Genomic DNA, 19,371 nt, shown 5'->3' on the forward strand with positions numbered 1-19,371 from the left:
AACAGTACATTTAAGAGTTGAAAGGAATTAAGCAATTCTGGTTATAATTTTACTGCCCGTTAACAATAGATTCCTTATCTATGAAAGTTGGCAGGCAGGAAGGGTCTTTTGAAGGAGTCATAGAAAAAAATTACCAAACCCACTGATAACAACTCGGTGGTAACTTTCTCTCTTTTTTACTTCAAAGGTGTCCTTGAATGGCCATTTTGGACAAAACTGGTTGTGGTGGCCATTGGCTTCACGGGAGGTCTTGTCTTCATGTACGTACAGTGTAAAGTCTACGTTCAGTTATGGCGCAGGCTGAAGGCCTACAACCGTGTGATCTTTGTGCAAAATTGCCCAGACACTGCCAAAAAGCAGGAGAAGAACTTCTCATGTAATGTAAACACGGACATCAAGGATGCCGTGGTAGTGCCTGTATCACAAACGGGTACCAATTCCCTGCCAGCTGCAGACGGCGGCCCCCCTGAGGTTATACCAGTGTGACAGGACCAGCTGGGAGTTTCTTCACTGAAGAGTATCTTTCTAGCCCTTAGCCACTACACATGACAGAAGTGATCCTGAAGTATTCACTCCCTTTATCTTCTCTTTCTCCTACGGACTCATTTTTCCTTACTTTGCTCAAAAGCAAAGGACCAAAACAACACCAAATGACCAGGATCCCGTGAAGCAGTCCATCCAGAGTGTGATACGGAAATGTGAGAAGTTTGCTAGAGAGTGATTTCTAAGACAATTAAGAGCCACTGGAGCAAGGAATGCTCGTAGGCAGTGACGAAAGCCTGAATGGCCACACACGTCTTCACAGGAGAGTTTCAGAATACAGACTTGAACTGCAATGTGTGTTTCTTCTAAGGCCTCGTCATGTTAACTGTCTCATCTGGAAATAAGAAACATACTAGGTTTTAAGCTTGAAATCGTCTGCATTGTCCTTAAGTCATATCAGAAGCAAACTTGGAGGATGCATATTTTGATATTCATACTTTGACAGCTAACAGATTTTGATGGCTATCGTGGAGTCCAGTTGTTTTACCAGATGCATGTTTTTACAATAGATGCAATACACATTTGAAGATATTAATATTTAGAATTATGTTCAAATCATGAACAGATTTTCAGAGTTTTTGGGTGTAATTAATGCTGTTAAGTACCCACTGAAGCTGAAAGCAACTATCAGGTCCTACATTTTATCTGGTCCCCGTAAAACAGTGTTGCCCAACAGAAATATAATGTGAGCCACAAATGCAAGCCAGATGCCTACATTTAAAATTTTCCAGTAGCCCCATTAGAAAAAGTAAAAATAAGTGAAATTTTCATATTTCATTTAACACTATGTATCAGGTTAGTTCAATGTCATGAATATTAAAAATTAAGGTATTTTACATCCTCGTTTATGAACCACAATTAAAAATCCAGTATGTATTTGATCTTTACAGCGTATCTTAATTTGAATTAATCATATTGTTTAGCACAGGCCCTAAAATTAAAGGCAGAGCCTCTGCTCCATTGAATATTCCACAACAGCAGCTCAATTCCTTCTTTTATTCAAAGTCTCACAAATGTTACAGTTTTATACAGCACTAAATTAATCAAGTTAAATAATGTGGTTGGTTAAAGAGTTAGGTGAACTTACCATTTCTCTAGAGGGTGAAAAAAATGAAAGTATAGAAAGATACAATGATCTACATGTGGCAAAGTTCTGAAATTAACTTGTTTGCTACTATGAAGCACATATGCTAGGGAAACAAAAATTAAATATTATTGTTAAGTCAAATGTGTAGGGCTTTTTTTTTTTTCTTTAATCCACATGTGGTATCTAACTTGACAGATGAATAGTTATGACTAAGCACTTAGACTATTTTAAAAAGCTGACAGTATTTCCCTTGCTCAGCTGGGAAGTAAAGATATTCAACAGATTTTGTGATAAGTAATAAATTGAGTTGTTTAGGTTTGGCAGTTCAGTTGATTATTGTGTTCTTTGCATATTCATGTAAAACTGAAGCGTGAATGTTACTGCAGTGAGCTAGATTAATGATTATAGAGTTAGTGACCCATGAAAGAAAGATGTCTCACATTTAAAAAGGTGATTTTTTGTTGTCGTTAGCTGTCATATTTATTATTGTGAAAAGGCAACCATGATGGCCCTAAGAACCAAAGCATGGGTATTGCATTGCACAAACCCGGGTATCACATTGATGCACTTTGTAATTATCAGTGTGCTTGTTCTTCATGGATTATCATAGAAAAAAGGAAAAGGAAATAACCTTTTAATGTGGAGAAAGATATGAATATTAGTAGTGGCTGACAATGAGTCCAAATAGTCCCAATTCATAGAAATAAAGAAAAGGTATACAATGTCAAATTTGTGTGTGTGTATGTGTGTGTGTGTGTGATGTGTGTGTGTGATTTCATGTGTGTACATGAGAAAAACATTAAGGTTTTCGGCCAGTCAGGAAACAAAAGGTTTAAAACTCATCTTTCTTAAAACTTGCGGAGGGTATGGACTAAAGGCACAGGGAAAACAAAGCTGAAGTAACTAAAGTGTACCATAATTTCTGCACAACTAAGGACATACTTGTAATAAAAAATCTATGAACCTTAAACAAACTAAACTTTGTATTAACTTCCTCTTAAATTTCCATTTTAAAGGTTTTAGATAAATATTCATGAATAGCTAAGCTTTGGGTGATTTAACCATAGCACCTCACCCAATAGATTAACCTGGATTCAATTTTTGTTAATTTTCCTAAGCTTTTTACTAATCCATTTTTCCCAGAGCTTAGCAATGGAAACGTGTTGTTTACAAATATTCCTGGGGGGGGGGGGGGGGGGGGGGGGGGGGGGTAATCTGTCACCAGCAAGCAATGAAATCTTGATTTCTCTTTTGTTTGCTCTGAAAGGAAAAGGCTTATTTACCTTAATTACCACCAAAAATACTGTTTAAATTCTGGACAGACCTAAGCAAGATAGGTAAGTGCATAGCTCATTTCTCAGTAGGAGATGATTGGCTAAACTAGGCCTTGTTTATTAAAGGCTACACTTAACACTAAGAAAACATTTCTAGAATGAAAAGTAAAGATAAGCATTACTGTCTTAACCCTAAAATATGACACGGTGTTTTAATACGATACATAAATTCTCAAAATTAACTTGTACAGGCTTTGACTTTCTTGTAATGAGAAAATAATATAGCTCCCTAGCAGGTTAAAAGTCAGCTTTTTATTCTGCTATTCTTCTGCCCTTTACAAACCCTGAACTCCTGAATTTAAATCTTTTATAAAAAGTTTTCCTGCAATGGCTGTTTGTGGTTCAAACCATTGGAAATAATGATGTGCATTTAAAACCTAATATTGATTTTCTTTCCTATTTGTGCGGCAACTGCCCTTTCAATGAAAGGATTTGGCTTTGTGACAATACTTTTGTGGACTGGACATACCCTTCAAAAACTACCCTCCAGAAGGACAATTCTTTTTGAAGCATGTTTACCTGCTCACGTAAGAAGTAAAATGGAAATGAATCAAAGGACTGAAATCGAAGAATGAACAACGCAATTCTGTTAAAAACCCTGGCTTTTTATAATCATGCATCTGGTAGTACCAATACCATAAACCACAGACATTTATGCCGTTAATTTTTAAAAGAACTCTCACTTTCATTGTATCAAAGACTGAACGGTAAAGGAATGAAATCCCAGTGTTTTTTTCCAAAAGGCAATTAAGCTTAAGAACAAACACAAGCAAAACAAAAATGAAAAAAAAAAAAAATCAAAGCAAAAATGATCCAATAAACCTGGGATACAGCAATGAAGAAACTGAAGATAGGTATATACTGAAGGAGTCTCTCAAAATGTCCCAGGATTAAATCTCACTCTGAGCTGCTATTACATGTGATTACTGTCCCAACAGCCGAATTTATCTTGTTTTGCAAAAGGTCCTTAGATACCCCCAAAACTAATCTATTGTTTGGCTGGAAAATCAGCTCATTAGAGCAATGACATCATTAAGACACTCTAATTGTCAAGGGGATGAGATGGGAAAGATTACTGCATTCACCTGACAGTTTACCTTTCCTTACCTTGCCAGTGAGTATTTTGGAACAAAGTAGAGCTCTTTAAACTTACTATCATTATTGTAGTTGTTATGTTATAATTGTATAGGACTTAACTTTAACTAAGAAAGATGAAAAACCTTTTTTCTTTCCTTAAGTCAGCCCAAAGGTGCTATTTTACATATCAATACAGCTCAAAGGAAGTACTGTTATTTTGGGCTGCAGTGTTTCCTCCAAATCTGAAGAAAGCCCATTTTGAAATTGGAGATTGCGTTTAAACAAACAAGGAAAAATTATTTTAACTGTGTGCAATTTTTGAGATTGAGCATTTGTACTTTTTTGGTTTTACCTAATTCTCTTGCATTAACAACTTACTGTTTTGTGAATAATGTGTACTAAGACAAATTAAGGAAAATAATTATCTGTGAAAGAGAGACTTTGTATATTAAACAAGTGACCTAAACTTTTGTTATGGTTTCTATACTCTTTGGCTCATTTACCAGGATTTCTGCAGATATGTATCTGCAACATTCAAAAATGCTTGGGTTCTTAAGATTTTATAATAGTCTGTGTTTTTAAGCAGGGTCTGAACATATTCATATTACATTAAAGCCAACATAGACGGACCAACCCTGACATTATAGAAAGTAATAAAGAGGTGATTAACAAGGAAATACTTTAACTCAGGGACAGGGCGATGCAGGCAGAGGGAACAGTAACCAAACTCCTTAGTGGCAAGTGGCAAGATTCAGCTACTAAGGAAAGAACAAACCCTTGTTAGAGTCTGACAGTTTATTACTTACAGAGATAGCAAAAGAAAGGCAAACTGCCAGCCCCCCGTGAGTCTTGTCCCAAGGGAAGACACAAAAAGAAGGCATGATAGATCAAAGATATGATAGATAATGCAACATAAGGAGCGGGGCACCCTGGTGCTGAGATGCTGATTCCCTGTTGCAGCTAAGCAAGTCTGTGGCCTGCAGCTACACCCTAAAGGGCCTCACAATGGAATGGTCTCAAACTTCATCAAAATCCAGAGGCAAGGACAAACTGTCTCACATGTCCTCCTGGAAAGATAGGGAGGCAAACGTGAAGTGGCCCTCAGTAGTTCCTGCAGGTCCCATATCCTTGTGTTCCAGGAAGCTCATAGGGCATTCATTCTAAGGCTCAGGTCAGCCTGAACCAAGCCTGGCCTACGTGGACAAACACACGGTCATCAGGGTGCCAGCAGAGCTGCTCCACCATAGAAACTAGCTTGGCCATGCTAGGAATGGACAGAAGGCCTGCGATCTGAAGTACAGTAAGCCAAGCTGAGGTGGGAGAAGCAGTCAGGAATCAAATCATTTCAGGCCTCTTTGGCCACGGTAGGGAATGTGAATTTCATTCAAAATGTGACAGATTATCAGTGTAAGTTCAGCAATTGTAATAAATATGCCACTCTGGTGGGGGATGTCAGTAACGGGGGAAGCTATGCATGTGTGGGGGCAGGGGGTAGAATCTCTTTACCTTCCTCTCAATTTTGAAGTGAACTTAAAACTGCTCTAAAAAATAAAATCTCAAAAAAAAGTGCTTAGATACAAAATTACACCCATCAAATAAACATACCATGAAGAACGTGACAGAATGATACTGTAACAATATGAACAGAGGAGGAGCATATTTTAGTGTACATTTCCAAAAATTCATGAGCAACTCTGGAGAACGGATTCCCAGGACCAAGAATGGTGGCACGAGGGCGACTGAGGAAGCAAATGGACACAGCACAGGCAAGACATGGAGATGGCCTGACATGGACTGATTTGACTCTCTTTTTGGAAATAGAACCAGAAATACTCACTAATTAAATTAGATTGGGGAGGGTGTGGAAAAGAGAAAGAGAAGAATCAAGGATGATTTACAGGCAGTTTTCTGGCTTGAGAAATTAGGTGAAAAACTTGGGAGAGATTCAAGGTTCCTCAGGAGACAGTAGGGAGTGAGATCCAGAACACAAGCAGGAGTATTTGCCTTTGAAAGAAGAAAAGCGACTACATTCACAAAATCGAAAGAAAAGAAAATGATAGTTTGTATTTTCTCAATGATGCATATAAAGTGAACAGATGAATGTCGAAGAGGCAAATATTAAAGATGAACTAGAACATGTGGAAAAAGGTAGTGAAAGAATTATCTCAAAGTTAGAAAGGGGACTTATTAGAGGAACACAGTAAAATTGCTCATCAGTACTGAGAATCCACTTGCAATGTGCAAACGTGAATGCCTGACATGCTGTCTGATATTCTCCAGCAACGCTGAGCTGCTTGGGAACAACAGGTATGAAGGAGACAGATTAACTAAGTGTTTTTCAGTTTGAGTTTTTAAAGAGGAATACTATGCAGCCCGGGGCAGAGGGATTCAGGGCATATACAGGGAGGCAATTAAATCTGAATCTCAACAAAATCTGAAGCAATAATTGAAAACAGGAGATAGGTGGTGCACAATGAAAGAAATGAGGTCAAAGTGTGGAACTTCAGCAATGGAAGGGGATGGGAGATAGTGAATGGAGAACAGAAGAGTCCGTCAAGTTTACAGGAGTTTCAGGAGCTGATAAGGATCTGGGTGTAACCACGGGTAGGCCTCTGATGGGATGGAGAAAAAGACTGGGAAAGGTAAAGGTCACCATGTTAGATTTGTTATCCACAAGGCTTCTGGAATCAGTAACATGATTGAAATAGAGAAGAAAACTGAGCCAAGAGCCAAAGTCGTGGAATGGGCAGAAGGTTCTTCTGGGAGGTAAGATAACAAGGAAAGGGAGACAATGGCAGAACTTAAAAGAACTAAGAGGAAGTGGTGGTAGAGCAAAGAGGACACCTATCTAATCTCCTGCTCCAGTAGCACAAGGGATATAGGAGTAGAAAAAGCTTCTATTTGAGGTGAACAGAATCCTAAAGATATGCCTATGGTCTATGTCGGTGAGGCAAAGAAGTGACTAAGGTATTAGGAAAGAGATCACCAGTGTCAGAGTTAGGTGCTTTGAGCTTAGAAATGTAGAATTAGCCCATATCCATGCAAGTTCAGCTTGTCGGCAAATGATGGCAAGCAGGCCAAGCCCAGCCTGTGGCCTATTCTGTGTATGGCCATGAACTAAGAATGATCTTTATATTTGTAAAGGGTGGTAAAATGCACACACACACACATACACACACACACAAATATGCAACAGAAACTGCCATTTGGGCTGCAATAACTAAAATATTTACTATCTAGCTCTTTACAAAAAAAGTTCACCAGCCCCCGGTTTGCACAGAACTGCCAACCAAGTGAGTTGCTTTTACTCTCTTCCGTGGCCACAGACTGCAGAAGCTATCTTACAAAGACATACTACTGACCGGAAAAGAATCTAGATAAGGTAGCACAAGTTATCACTGCAGAAAAAACATGTTCTACAGACAATGATTAAGGATATCACTTAAAAGCATTATTCTAACAACAAATTATGACTGTTACTGCCACATTATTTAATGATATATAATAAAATGTGATTATGAATTATAATTATTATCCTAAATGGTAAAGTAAATTCATTCATTCAACAAGTATCTACCTATTCTAGTTCCAAGCAGTGTGCCTGTTGTCTTTTTTTGCTTTGATGGTACAGGGAAAACTAGGAACAAATGTCTGAGGGGGAGGATGATCTGCCATTTTCTTATTTATCTAACAGTATGCCTTTTTAAATATCAGACAGGATAAAACAGTTTCTATTCTCTTTACTATAATTTAAAATTCAGTTTTTATAGCCATTTTGAAACAAAAAAAGGACACTTTCTAATGACTAAAGAGACTGAAACTTCTGTAACCATAAAGCCATATTTTTATGAAAATTACTAAAGCAAATCAGCATCAGTTAAAACACTGAAAAAAATGAAATAATTAGAACTTTAAGAAATGAAATTATGAAAATAAATTTTATTCTTAATTTTCAGTAATAAAAAAGCTGTAACATTTTAAATAAATTGTTAATAAGACAGTTGATATCTAGTTAACCTCTTATAGCATTAATGTTTTGTATTTCTTTTCTTGAAAATACTCAAATATATTTGCATTGTATTCTTTAGAAAATAGCCTAAAAGATAATTGCCTTTTACGAGTTCTACGAAGAACAACATTCTAACACATCCATGTCTTTCATGATACTTGAAATACTGAGTTATATGTCATTTAGCCTATCTCTTAGAAGAATAAATAACACAAATAACACAATTGCAATAACTGATTCTCTAATCATTAGTTGTTTCCACAAATAAAACCTATCATTTTTCATAAGAAAGCAGAAAATAATACAGAAACAGAGTTACCTGAAATCATTTATCCCCTCGATCAAAAGATAACAGATTAAGTGTGGGAGGCCAACATCATGAAAATAGACCCCAGTTTTTTACTTTACCATTTAACTCTGGCTTAAAGATAATAAAAATAACATACAATCTATCAGTGTATATTTATTCCCTATCACATTTTCCTTATTTTACAAGGAAAGAAAATAGGTGTTATGTTTAAGAGGAAGGTTAGTGAAACACTATTACTGAAAGCCAATTTAGCTATCATCACTGCTCAAGAAGTATCCATAGGACCCTTACAGCAAACACGTTGCTATACAAGCCCCAGACTGTGAGATCAGGTGATCCGAGGTAAACATGAGGAAGAAAATCAAAACCTTTCTGTCCTCATTCATATCACTCCCCCTGCCCGGGAAATTCAGATTAAATGGATCTTAGATTGTGCTTTTATTTCACTATATCTATTTTAGCAACTGAATGTAAACGAAAAGCAACATTCATTTTTAAATGAAAATCGTTAACACTGTTTTTGAAACTGCAAATGGGATTCCATGATGCAAGAAGTTTCATAGCAAATTCTTGTATCTGGACAGTTATTTACCATAATCAGGTCAAAGAGAACTTGAAGCTCTCCAATTATTTGCTTTCACGGCAAGCAAAGGACAATTAGGCCACTGCTGTCATTTCCTCATCTGAATCACTTGATTCATCTTTTAGTTCCAGTTCCCCTAAATCTTTGTCTACAGCCGTAACAGTTTTTTTCTTCCACTTCTTGGGGACTGCATCATTAGCACAAATTTTTCTCATTTTAATGTTTGGCAATTTCTTCAGATCGAAATCCCATTCCCTAAATAAACAAAAGAGAGTACATAGAGAGGGTTGCTGGGGTGCAAGATGGCGAAGCAGTCAATATTTAAAACTCTGAAAGCAGCAGAACAAAGCTTATACATTTATTGCAGATCCAAATGCCCTAGAAACAAACACTATATGCATTAGGGAAAAAAAGTCCCAAGAAGGAAGGCTTGCACTGTCCGTACATATTGCATCTTCTCATTAATCTACAACAGCAGTAACTGCACAGAGATTCCCACATATCCCAAACTTCCAACGCAGTACAGGCAACTATTAGGCAGAAGTGACAAGGAGGCTCTGCCATTGGTTTATTCTCCCTAACCTGATCACTCCATATGGGCCATATAGTATCAAGAACCTCAAAAGCAGTAACTATATTGTACTCGCAAATCTCCAAAGTGCAGTCAGAAACGATTTAACCTTTCACACTTGGTGGGAAGTCAAAGTTTCAGTAACCAAAAATATATTATTGTTACAACAGAAATCATCTTTCAACCACTGAACTAACTAGTTCTTGACGACTTAACCTTTTCTCTGGTATCACTTCCCAGGAACCATCTTTTCCAAAAGAGCGTGCTGTGAACAGTCTAGGGATAGAACTCTAAGCCATTGAGCCTGTTGCTGTTAATTTATCTTTTAAAAAATACGAATTGGGGAAGAACAGTGAGACCAAGTTCTTTTAAGTATCATATTAAGGAATTTAAAGGCACCATGTTGCTATCATGTCAGTGCACATCACGTGTTCCAAATAAACACAAATTAGGAAGTCTTACTTTGATAAAAGAGAAAAGGTTAAAAGAAACCCCTGAGTTTTTTTAGCTCTAATGTCTAAGTACAAAAGGGAAGAAAGTTTATGTCTCATGTATTTTACATGCAGCCTCAAGGGATAATAGAGAGAGACAGACTTACCTAAAAGTTCTCAGATTACCTGCATTTACAATGTCTGGAATCTCTGGGAAAGAAAATAATTTATATCTATTAAGCAGTGTTCTTTAAATCACAACATTTTACAGTTCTCTTGTTTATTATCTCAGATACGATGAATAAGTGACAGACAGCAAGAAAATCCAAGCAAAACAAAATTTCAAAGCACTGCTATAATGCTGTATGAAAAGTAAGGGCTTAGCTTAAGAATGTGATTTAAGAAGAATGCTATTAAATAATAAATTCTAGCATAGAATCTGTAAAATGAAATAAACCTATTAATGAGATAAAACCCTGTCCTTTTAATCTATGAAAGGCACATAGCAATTTGTAATGATCAATCCCCTAAAATAATAGGCTAGATTTTTAAATATATTTTCTTGGTGAAAAGTACAATTTTTTTTCAAGCATATATTTCACCTTCGCAAGGTAGAGTTTATCTGAGAAATAGAAGTATTCTTTAATATTTTTAAAAATCACATTATTCAAAATGTGAAAAAAATTTTAAACAAACTATAATCAGTAGCTGCTCAAAGCAACTCAATAAAACTTAAATCCATTTTTAAGAAAAAACTAGGTATTTAACAGTTCCTCACCATGATTAGAAAGTTTACCATAAACCAATATGCACAATCATAGTTACTGGTAAAACACAAATGGCATGTATAAAAAACTGAAACAGGACTATGCAATAAAATACTAATTAAAATCAGAATCAATGAATGAAAAAGATAAAATAAAAAGGCTTGACACAACTATATGCTGATTATGACTATAGTTTCAGAAAATATGAGTATGAGGGGGTCAAGTGTTTAAAAGGTGTAAATTAAACACCATTTTTTAAAAAGAAATCCTAATAAAATGAGTCAGAAGTAGTTATACTACCATGGGTTGAGGAAGGAGAGGTGTCAGAATCCAGTTTTCTCCGAACCTGCAGAATTCGGTAACAATTTGCCTATGTTAAGAGGCACTTATGGAGTTGTCAGAGATCACAACCCTTTCACCAGACACACTCCCTGACTCTGGAAGAAACACTGTGGCACAGCTGGAAGAACGCTGGATCTGAGTTTCTGTGCTGGCTCAATCACCAATACATTTTGACCTTGGCCATGCTCTGTTAATTCATCTGCCAGCTACGTGGTGAACAGACTCTAGGAGGAAAGAGCAGCTGCATGGAGACCAACTGGCAGGCTGTTACAATGGAACAGGTGACACAATGGTGGCTTGGACTAGGGAGGTGGTGGTGTTAGCAGCACAAATTTCAGATGCAAAATACATTTTGCTGACGAGCTGGATGGAGCGAGAAAGTATCTATGGGTTTCCGGCCTGAGCAACTGGCCAGGTGGTGATGCTGCTGTCTGACATACAGATCATGTGCGAACAAGTTTTAGGAGAAAAGCTGGACTTTGCTTTGGGACGTCAGGTCTGAGATGCCTAGAAGACATTCAAGTAGATTCTGAGAAACCCCAGTTTGATAATGCAAGTCTGGAGTTCTAGGGATAAGTTAGGGTCAACAAATACAAATTTCAAAGTTATCACCACGTAAATGGTATTTAAAACCACAGGCTGAGTGAAATGAACTAGGAATTGGTATACGTAGAAAACAAGAAGCAGCCCAAGGATGGGAACCTTGGCCAATATTTAGTTTGTGAAGCGGAGGAGGATTCAACTTAGAAAACTGAACTAGAAAGAAAATTAGGGAAGGGCTGGGTCTTCTTTACCAAATGAAAAGTGTGACAAGAAAATGAAGTGATCATCTGTATCAAATGCCGCAGAAAAGTTGAGAATCAACACCCAGTATAGCAACTGTTCGCCTTAGCAACTTAGAGGTCATCAGTGACCAGTATTTGTTGGGTGATGGAGACAAGAACTAATTAAAGTGGGTTCCAGAGAAAACGCAACAGGAGGAGATGGGAGATCTAGGAGCATAAAGCAATTTTACGTTCTTACACGGTGACTACTCAGTGAAAGGGACACAGACAGCAGTGCTTGAAGCTCTCCCCGAACCTCCTTGTATTAGGTTGTGTCAGGCACTTTGATCAATGAAACCTCATGTAACTTTTAAACAACTGGGGAAGTAGGTATACTATTTATTTCAATTTTTAAATTGAAGAAAACAAAACCCAGTGGGGGGGAGGGTTAAATCACTTGTCCTGTTACACAGTAAGCTCTAAAGGTTTAAATCATACCTATCTAGTGCCACAGCTATTTTCTGTTATTTTTTTCAGTGAAGCAGCTCACTTCCTGGAAATGATGAAGAGGAACTGCCAACCAACTACTTCAGGGTCTCTCGTGTTACCACAGTGTAAGTGCCTGACACGAAGCTTTTGACTGTGTAGACATCCGTATCAAAGACACCCTTCTCTAATAAAAATACTGCCAGCTGTCTGACACACTACCAGCAGAACTAGATAAGAAACCAGGCCATGCCCACCCATCAAAGTCCCCTTTTAGAAGCCCTAGTAACCTACTAAATGACCACTCAAGTGACCCCACTTTTCCCTTCTCATGCCCTAACTCCCAGTTATGTTTTTAATTCACCAATAAAAACAAACTGGGGGTTCTAGAGGGGCGGGGGGGTGGGGGATGGGTTAGCCCGGTGATGGGTATTAAAGAGGGCATGTTCTGCATGGAGCACTGGGAGTTATACACAAACAATGAATCACAGAACAATATCAAAACACTAATGATGTAATGTATGGTGATTAACATAACATAATAATAATACAAATTAAATAAATAAATAAGCAGGAAAAAAAAAAGTGAACATGTGAAACCCCAGGCACCTCACCTTCAGACCCTAATAAAGGTAGAGCCCCAAGTCCATACTCCCTTCCTCTCTCTACCCTTGACCTCCCTGTGTGGCCCTGGGCATGCTATGGACCCTCTAGACCTTGTGAGTAATAAATCTTGGCTTTTCTTTTTTTCAAATTTCCCTGACGGTTGTTACTAGACGCATCCTACAATCACAGTAAGAACCACAAGGGCTGCACCAGCCACAACATTGGCTCCAGTTGGGGAAATACCTATGGGGGCTCAACACAAGTACTAGAGGCCCAGGTGAGTGCCTCTGGAATTTCTAGCTGATAGAATTGCCATCAATAGGCTGGGACCAACACAACAGTTACCCACAGGGTCCTAATACTTCAGTGTTTTTATTATCAGAATTTAAAAACTTAATTTGCGGGTGCCTGGGTGGCTCAGTCATTAAGCGTCTGCCTTTGGCTCAGGTCATGATCCCAGGGTCCTGGGATCGAGCCCCGCATCAGGCTCCCTGCTCAGTGGGAAGCCTGCTTCTCCCTCTCCCACTCCCCTGCTTGTGTTCCCTCTCTCGCTGTGTCTCTCTCTCTCTGTCAAATAAATAAATAAAATCTTTAAAAAATAATAATAATAAAAAAATAACTTAATTTGCTATTAAATATTTCATTTATACTGTACTTATCAAGCAAATCCACACACTATAAATGCCATAACATGGACCAGAAATGGAATGTGAGTGAAGTAATGTTCAGGGCCATGGCAAACCTGAGAATATATGATCAAGTCTAAAAGGGACAGCTGTTACTCCATTACAGGCAGATTATGTTGCCAGACCACTTGAATTTTTTTTAAAAAGCACAAAATCTACATTTTTCATGTGAAATTGCCAGATACTTCCTAGACTGACAATAAAGAAGTCAATCAAATACCATTTGCATGCCATGTTGCCTCTGGATCCTCACCTGTTTGTGGGCTTTGCAAGCCTTAAGTATCCTAAGTGCTTTTTCTTCAGATAATGTTGATAAACTAACAACATACTTGTCTTTAAGAATGGTAAGAAATGCTACAATGCTAAGAATGAATGTTTGATTTCTAGTTTCTCAAGAATAACTGCAACAACTATAGATCGGTCCTACAAGAATTAGAAAGATAAGAAGGGCACAGCACCTACTCTAAGGGAACACTGATGTAGTTACAGATGGGCAAGTAATAACTCCACAATAAAGCAAATTAGGAATGTGCCAGAAGGGAAAAGAAAACTTTACTGTCAGGGTGGAAAGATACATCACTATGACAAGTGACAGTTTTGAGAATGTAAGAAAAAAAAAAGAATTAAAAAATTATTTGATATACTCACAAAAGAAAGGAAATCAAAAGAAGAAATTCAAACTAAACTAAATATTTAGAATAAATAAAATTAAATCTTTGAAATGAATTAGAAACCTGATATGCCTATGTATTTTAGAAAGAAAAAAAGAAAGTCACAGAGAACACACCAAGGCCATATCCTTCATACTGTTGTCGCTCACGCTCCATTGTCTGCTTGATGACTGTCTCCCGGGAATAGTGCCGCCTTCCCTGCCTGTCTCTGATGCTGTTATGTAATTCAATCTGCTCTAGTTCACTGCTGAATCGATTTAAATACCTGAGAAATAAGAAAGCAATATGAGTTACAAGTCTTACATTTGGCTTACATTACCCCATTTAAAACAAACCCCAGCCTTCGCCTATCCTTAAAATTTTTATACTCTTCTGAGTTCCTCGTGTCCTCAGACTTCAGACGGTCCCTGGATAACCCAACCATGTCCAAAATTTCAGCAATCAGATCACTGCCTGCTATTCAAGTATCTGCTAAACTCCAGGATCCTCGTATTCAACCACCTCCTGGACATCTCCATTTGGATGTCCCATGGAGGCTTAACACCTCAAAAGTGAACTTGTGCTCACCTCTGTCCCCTCCCATCCCCCACCAAACCTGTTCCATCTCTTTGGCTCTCTATCTTAGGAAATAGTACAACCATCCACCCACTTGCTCATGTGAACAATGTACACGTCCTCCTTGACTCCACTTTCTCCCTTTAATGCCATATCTAAATTTTCACTAAAGATTGAGACTTTCTACCTTCTTAATATTTCTGGAATCTTTATTTCTCTTCACCATACTGCTACTAACCATGCAGAGGCCAACATCATCATCTCTTGCCTAGATTGTTTCATCAGCCTCTCAACAGTGTCCTGGCCAAAGCCATGTGCCCTCAGGCCATCATCATCGTTCTCACGACTGTGACATTTCTAAGGTTTAAATATGATCATCTCAGGTGCCTGTTGTAAAAAACTTCTTGTGGCTCCCAATGTCCTTTGAAAAGGTCCAAACTCTTACAGTGATACCTGAGGTCTTCTGTGAGCTGTACCTGTCACAATGCCCTCCTTGAACCTATTATTTTGATTATATTTAATGTTTGGTAGATCACTAAATCTGTCACTCATACCTCTGATACTGTTATCTCTGCCTAAAAGCTCTTCAATTAACTTTACCTCAGTCTGCTAACCCTTACGCTTCAGAAGTCAGTTTAGATGATATTTCCATAGGAAGCCTTTCCTGATCCAAGAAACTGGGTTAAGTAACAATCTGAAGCTCAGAAACCTTACAAACCTACTAGAGTGGCTAAACCAGGGTGTGAATCTAAAGCCTTTTGGTAACAAAGCCCATTTACTCCTCTATAAATCGAGAACAGAACTCTGTCTCTTGAAGAACCAGGTTGCAGAATTCCCTTTTCTGACACTTTGCTCACAACATACCCAGTGTTTACCTTTCAGTTAATTCACAAGCATCTCTCTTTGAATATCCTACTTTTTGGGGATCAAGGTGACTTTGAAACCACTGCAGTTTTTCACCTTTAACAACAAGTACAAAGTACAAAGATAGGTTAACACCATAAATCATCACTGAAGCAATGAGTATTCATCATAATTTTCAACATCAATGTGTTTAAAATACTATCAAAATTTATTTCAATGTTAAATATAAAGGCTTGCGTGGGCTCAAAGCTAATTAAACCAGTCTGTCAGAAATCAAACTGTCACATTTTAATTTGGGGAAGAGACAGAGATGCCTCTCAGTATGTAATTCTTATCCGATAAGGATGCATTAAAAAAAAAAAGAATACATTAACAGAACATGAAGTTCTAAGTATTTAAAAAGCAAAAGACAGAACAGTTGTCTAAAATAATAAAATGAAAACTTGATTGGATTAATGGCGAAGATGGTCGTTGCTGAACATTTAATAAGCAGCAGGCTCTATGTCAAGAGCTTTACAATCCTATGAGGATTAGTACATTATTATCCCTATTCACACATGAGAAAGGTTAAGTGGCCTGTCCAGGGCCTCAAATTAGTAAATACATTAACCATGCAAGATCTGCCAGATACTATGCAAAGAGTAAATCTGACCATCAGGGTCTCTTGCAGTTAGATTTCTCAATATTACAGATCAAAAAATGGCCCTACCTCAGATATGGATGACCTACTTAGAAATACTATTCTATTATCTGAGAAAGCATTAGAGATTGGTGTTCAAGTAAAGCCTAAGATTAAAACAGAACAACAAACAAACAAATAAATAAAGCCTAAGAGTCATTTTTTTTTTTTTAAGATTTTATTTATTTATTTGAGAAAGAGCGAAGAGAGAGCGAGAACGCACCAAGGGAGAGGGAGAAGCAGACTCCTCACTGAGCAGAGAGCCTGACATGGAACTCCATCCCAGGACCCTAAGATAAGGACCTGAGCCAAAGGCAGACGCTTAACCAACTGAGCCACCCAGGCACCCCTAAGAGTCACTATTTTGAAGTCAGACTTATAAGTAAAAATTTACTAACAATAAATCCGCCCCCCCCAAAAAAAAACTGTGACACTGAGATACAGACTGACGATGCATGCATCCACATCACTAAATATAAACTGCTGTTTCCAAAATACTTAGACCATAATCCTTCCTAATTCTAATGAGCTAGGGAGCTAGAATTAAACTTCAGAGATAGATAGAGATGTAGGTAGGTAGGTAGGTAAATATAAACTAAATAGTTTCTGAAAAACTGAGCTAGATATTATTAACACTATCTAAGAGCTAATGATTGATTTTACTTTGTTTTGTTTTAATTAAGCCTAGTAAAGAAAATTCCCTAGAAGAATCAAAAGAAAAACAGGCACAAAGCAGAACTTCACTATGGGTTAGCCAGAGCGTCAAATGAGTAAATCTACTTACCAATAAGGTTGAGACGCAATGCCTTTTCATTCTTCAATCTTGGGAAAAAAGGTACATAATGTGTTAGAAAATTTCCAAAACAAATTTTAAAAATCTGTCAAAAACAAAAAAAACTGCCCACAGAACCTTAATTCAAGGATCATTCTTTTATACATATGAAATTAATTTTGTTAGTGCAGAAACATTGAACACCATGCTTTTCTTTTAAATCACTGGAACAAAATGTTACTAGAAACGTTTCTTTAGGTCTTCAGTGACTAATGACTAAAGGACACCTATAGAACAAATCAGTTTTGAAAACACAAAAAAAGTCTGATTGGATTATGAATGTTCAGGTGGGTAATACTTGTGCACAAGAGTAATGAATACCTTCTAGAAGACAGAGTGCGGCCACCAAGACCAAAATGCCCTAGTGTCACCTTTTAAACTTCAACAAGAACAGAATGTTTATTTTTCATAATTTGAAAAGAATTATAATAAAGAAAAAGAACTCATTTATTCTCAGGAAACAGTCTAGGTAATACATGATTTCTATTGTTGGTATTCTAAATATTAATTCAGAAAACACCTTTGGACAGCTAGTTTTTGCCACACTTTATGCTACTCACTAGAGATACAGCAATGAACAAAAAAAATCTACTGTCCCTGACTAACAAAGCAGACCAGATTCATCCTCCCACTTTAAACAACTAGAAAACTGGAGAAATAAAATGAAGCCTTTTTAATAAAAAATTTCAGGCACAGGGATGCCTGGGTGGCTCAGTTGGTTAAGCCTCTGCCTTTGGCTCAGGTCATAATCTCAGGGTCCTGGGATCAAGTCCCGCATCGGGCTCCCTGCTCAGGAGGGAGCCTGCTTCTCCCTCTGCCTGCCGCTTCCCCCTGCTTGTGCTCTCTCTCTCTGATAAATAAATAAATAAAATCTTTAAAAAAAAAAAATTTCAGGCACAGAATGGGGGAAGATATTCACAATACAAATAACTAACAGAGGATTTGCATTCAGAATATACAAACACTTCTTACTACTTAAGAAGAAAACCTAATACCAAAAAGGGCAAAAGATTTTACTAGATTTTTCATCATATCAAAGACACAGAAATGACCAATAAGCACATAAAAAGATACTTAAACATCATTAGTTATCAAGATGTACAAAATTAAATCAAACTAAGATACTATTATACAACTACCAGAATGGCTAAAAAGTTTTTTAAAACCTGGTAATACAGCAAGCTTGAGAGGATATGGAGAGAATATAACTCTTATACACTGGTGGTGAAAATATAAAATGATACTATCACTTTGGATAAAGCAATTTCTTACATACTTAAAACGTGACACCTATCATATGACCAGCAATTTTTATAAACTTAATTCCATATAAACTCAATTTTCTTATATACTTTGATATACAATCACCATATGACCCAGCAATTCCAGTTCTAGGAACTGAAAGAAAGATGAAAGCAAATGTCCAAACAAATACTGTAAGTGAATGTTCATGGCAGCTGTATTCATAATAGCAGAGGCAGGCAAATTTTTTCTTAAATGGCCAGAGAGTAATGTGGTCAGTCTCTGTCACAACTACTCATTTCTGCCACTGTGGCCTGAAAGCAGCCACAGATAATACAAAAGGAATGGGCATAGCTAGCTGCTTTCCAATAAAACTTTTTAATAAAAACAGGGGGCTGGACCCTTACCTTGCAGACCCCAATAATCGCCCAGTACTATAAATAATCCAAATGAACACACCACAGGTAAATGAATAAACAGTGCATATCCATACAATGGAATACCATTCTGTAATAAGAAAGACAACTAATATATGAAATAACAGGTAAATTTCATAAACATTATGCTAAGTGAAAGAAGCTGGCACAAAAAATTACATATAATCATTTCATTTAAATGAAACATTAGGAAAGACAAATCTCATGTATCAAAATAAAAAGCAAATCAGGGGTTGCCTGAGGCTAGGGGTGGTGGTGAGGAATGACCGAGAAGATGCACAAGGGAATCCTCTGGAAGGATGAAAATGGCACTACACACTAATCGTGGTGGTTAGACCAATGTATTGTCAAAAACCCAAATCTGTACACTGAAAATATGGCCATTTTACTGAATGCTGTTTATACCCCAAAGTTTATTTTAAAAAATTGAGAATACTCATAACAAGGTAGAAAAAATTCATTCCTTTCAATTAAGTCTAGAGGAAAGAATCTAGT

The 19,371-nt window shown here is 37.3% G+C and overlaps 2 protein-coding genes across 4 annotated transcripts in view; one reads left to right on the plus strand and one right to left on the minus strand.

The window, feature by feature from the left end:
- Positions 1–1,089, plus strand: part of MARCHF1 (membrane associated ring-CH-type finger 1) — an 86,665-nt gene extending 85,576 nt beyond the window's left edge. The window contains exon 4 of the mRNA XM_035022775.1: positions 188–1,089. Within this exon, the coding sequence (XP_034878666.1) occupies positions 188–486 (299 nt within the window). The 3' untranslated portion in view covers positions 487–1,089. The remainder of the gene's footprint in view (positions 1–187) is intronic.
- TMA16 (translation machinery associated 16 homolog) overlaps positions 1–19,371 on the minus strand; it is an 80,165-nt gene that overhangs the window by 46,719 nt on the left and 14,075 nt on the right. For 2 of the 3 annotated variants that reach the window (XM_035022778.1, XM_035022777.1), the window contains exons 3-6: positions 17,150–17,187; positions 15,698–15,782; positions 14,384–14,532; positions 10,113–10,155 (exon numbers count right to left, since the gene is read on the minus strand). In XM_035022778.1, the coding sequence (XP_034878669.1) occupies positions 10,113–10,155; positions 14,384–14,532; positions 15,698–15,782; positions 17,150–17,187 (315 nt within the window). Of the gene's footprint in view, positions 1–7,009; positions 9,199–10,112; positions 10,156–14,383; positions 14,533–15,697; positions 15,783–17,149; positions 17,188–19,371 lie in introns of those variants that run through there. The other variant, XM_035022776.1, reaches the window with a different exon arrangement.

Source organism: Mirounga leonina, unplaced genomic scaffold (genome assembly GCF_011800145.1).
Source record: "Mirounga leonina isolate KUSES-001 unplaced genomic scaffold, KU_Mleo_1.0 Mir_176, whole genome shotgun sequence".
Lineage (NCBI taxonomy): Eukaryota > Metazoa > Chordata > Mammalia > Carnivora > Phocidae > Mirounga > Mirounga leonina.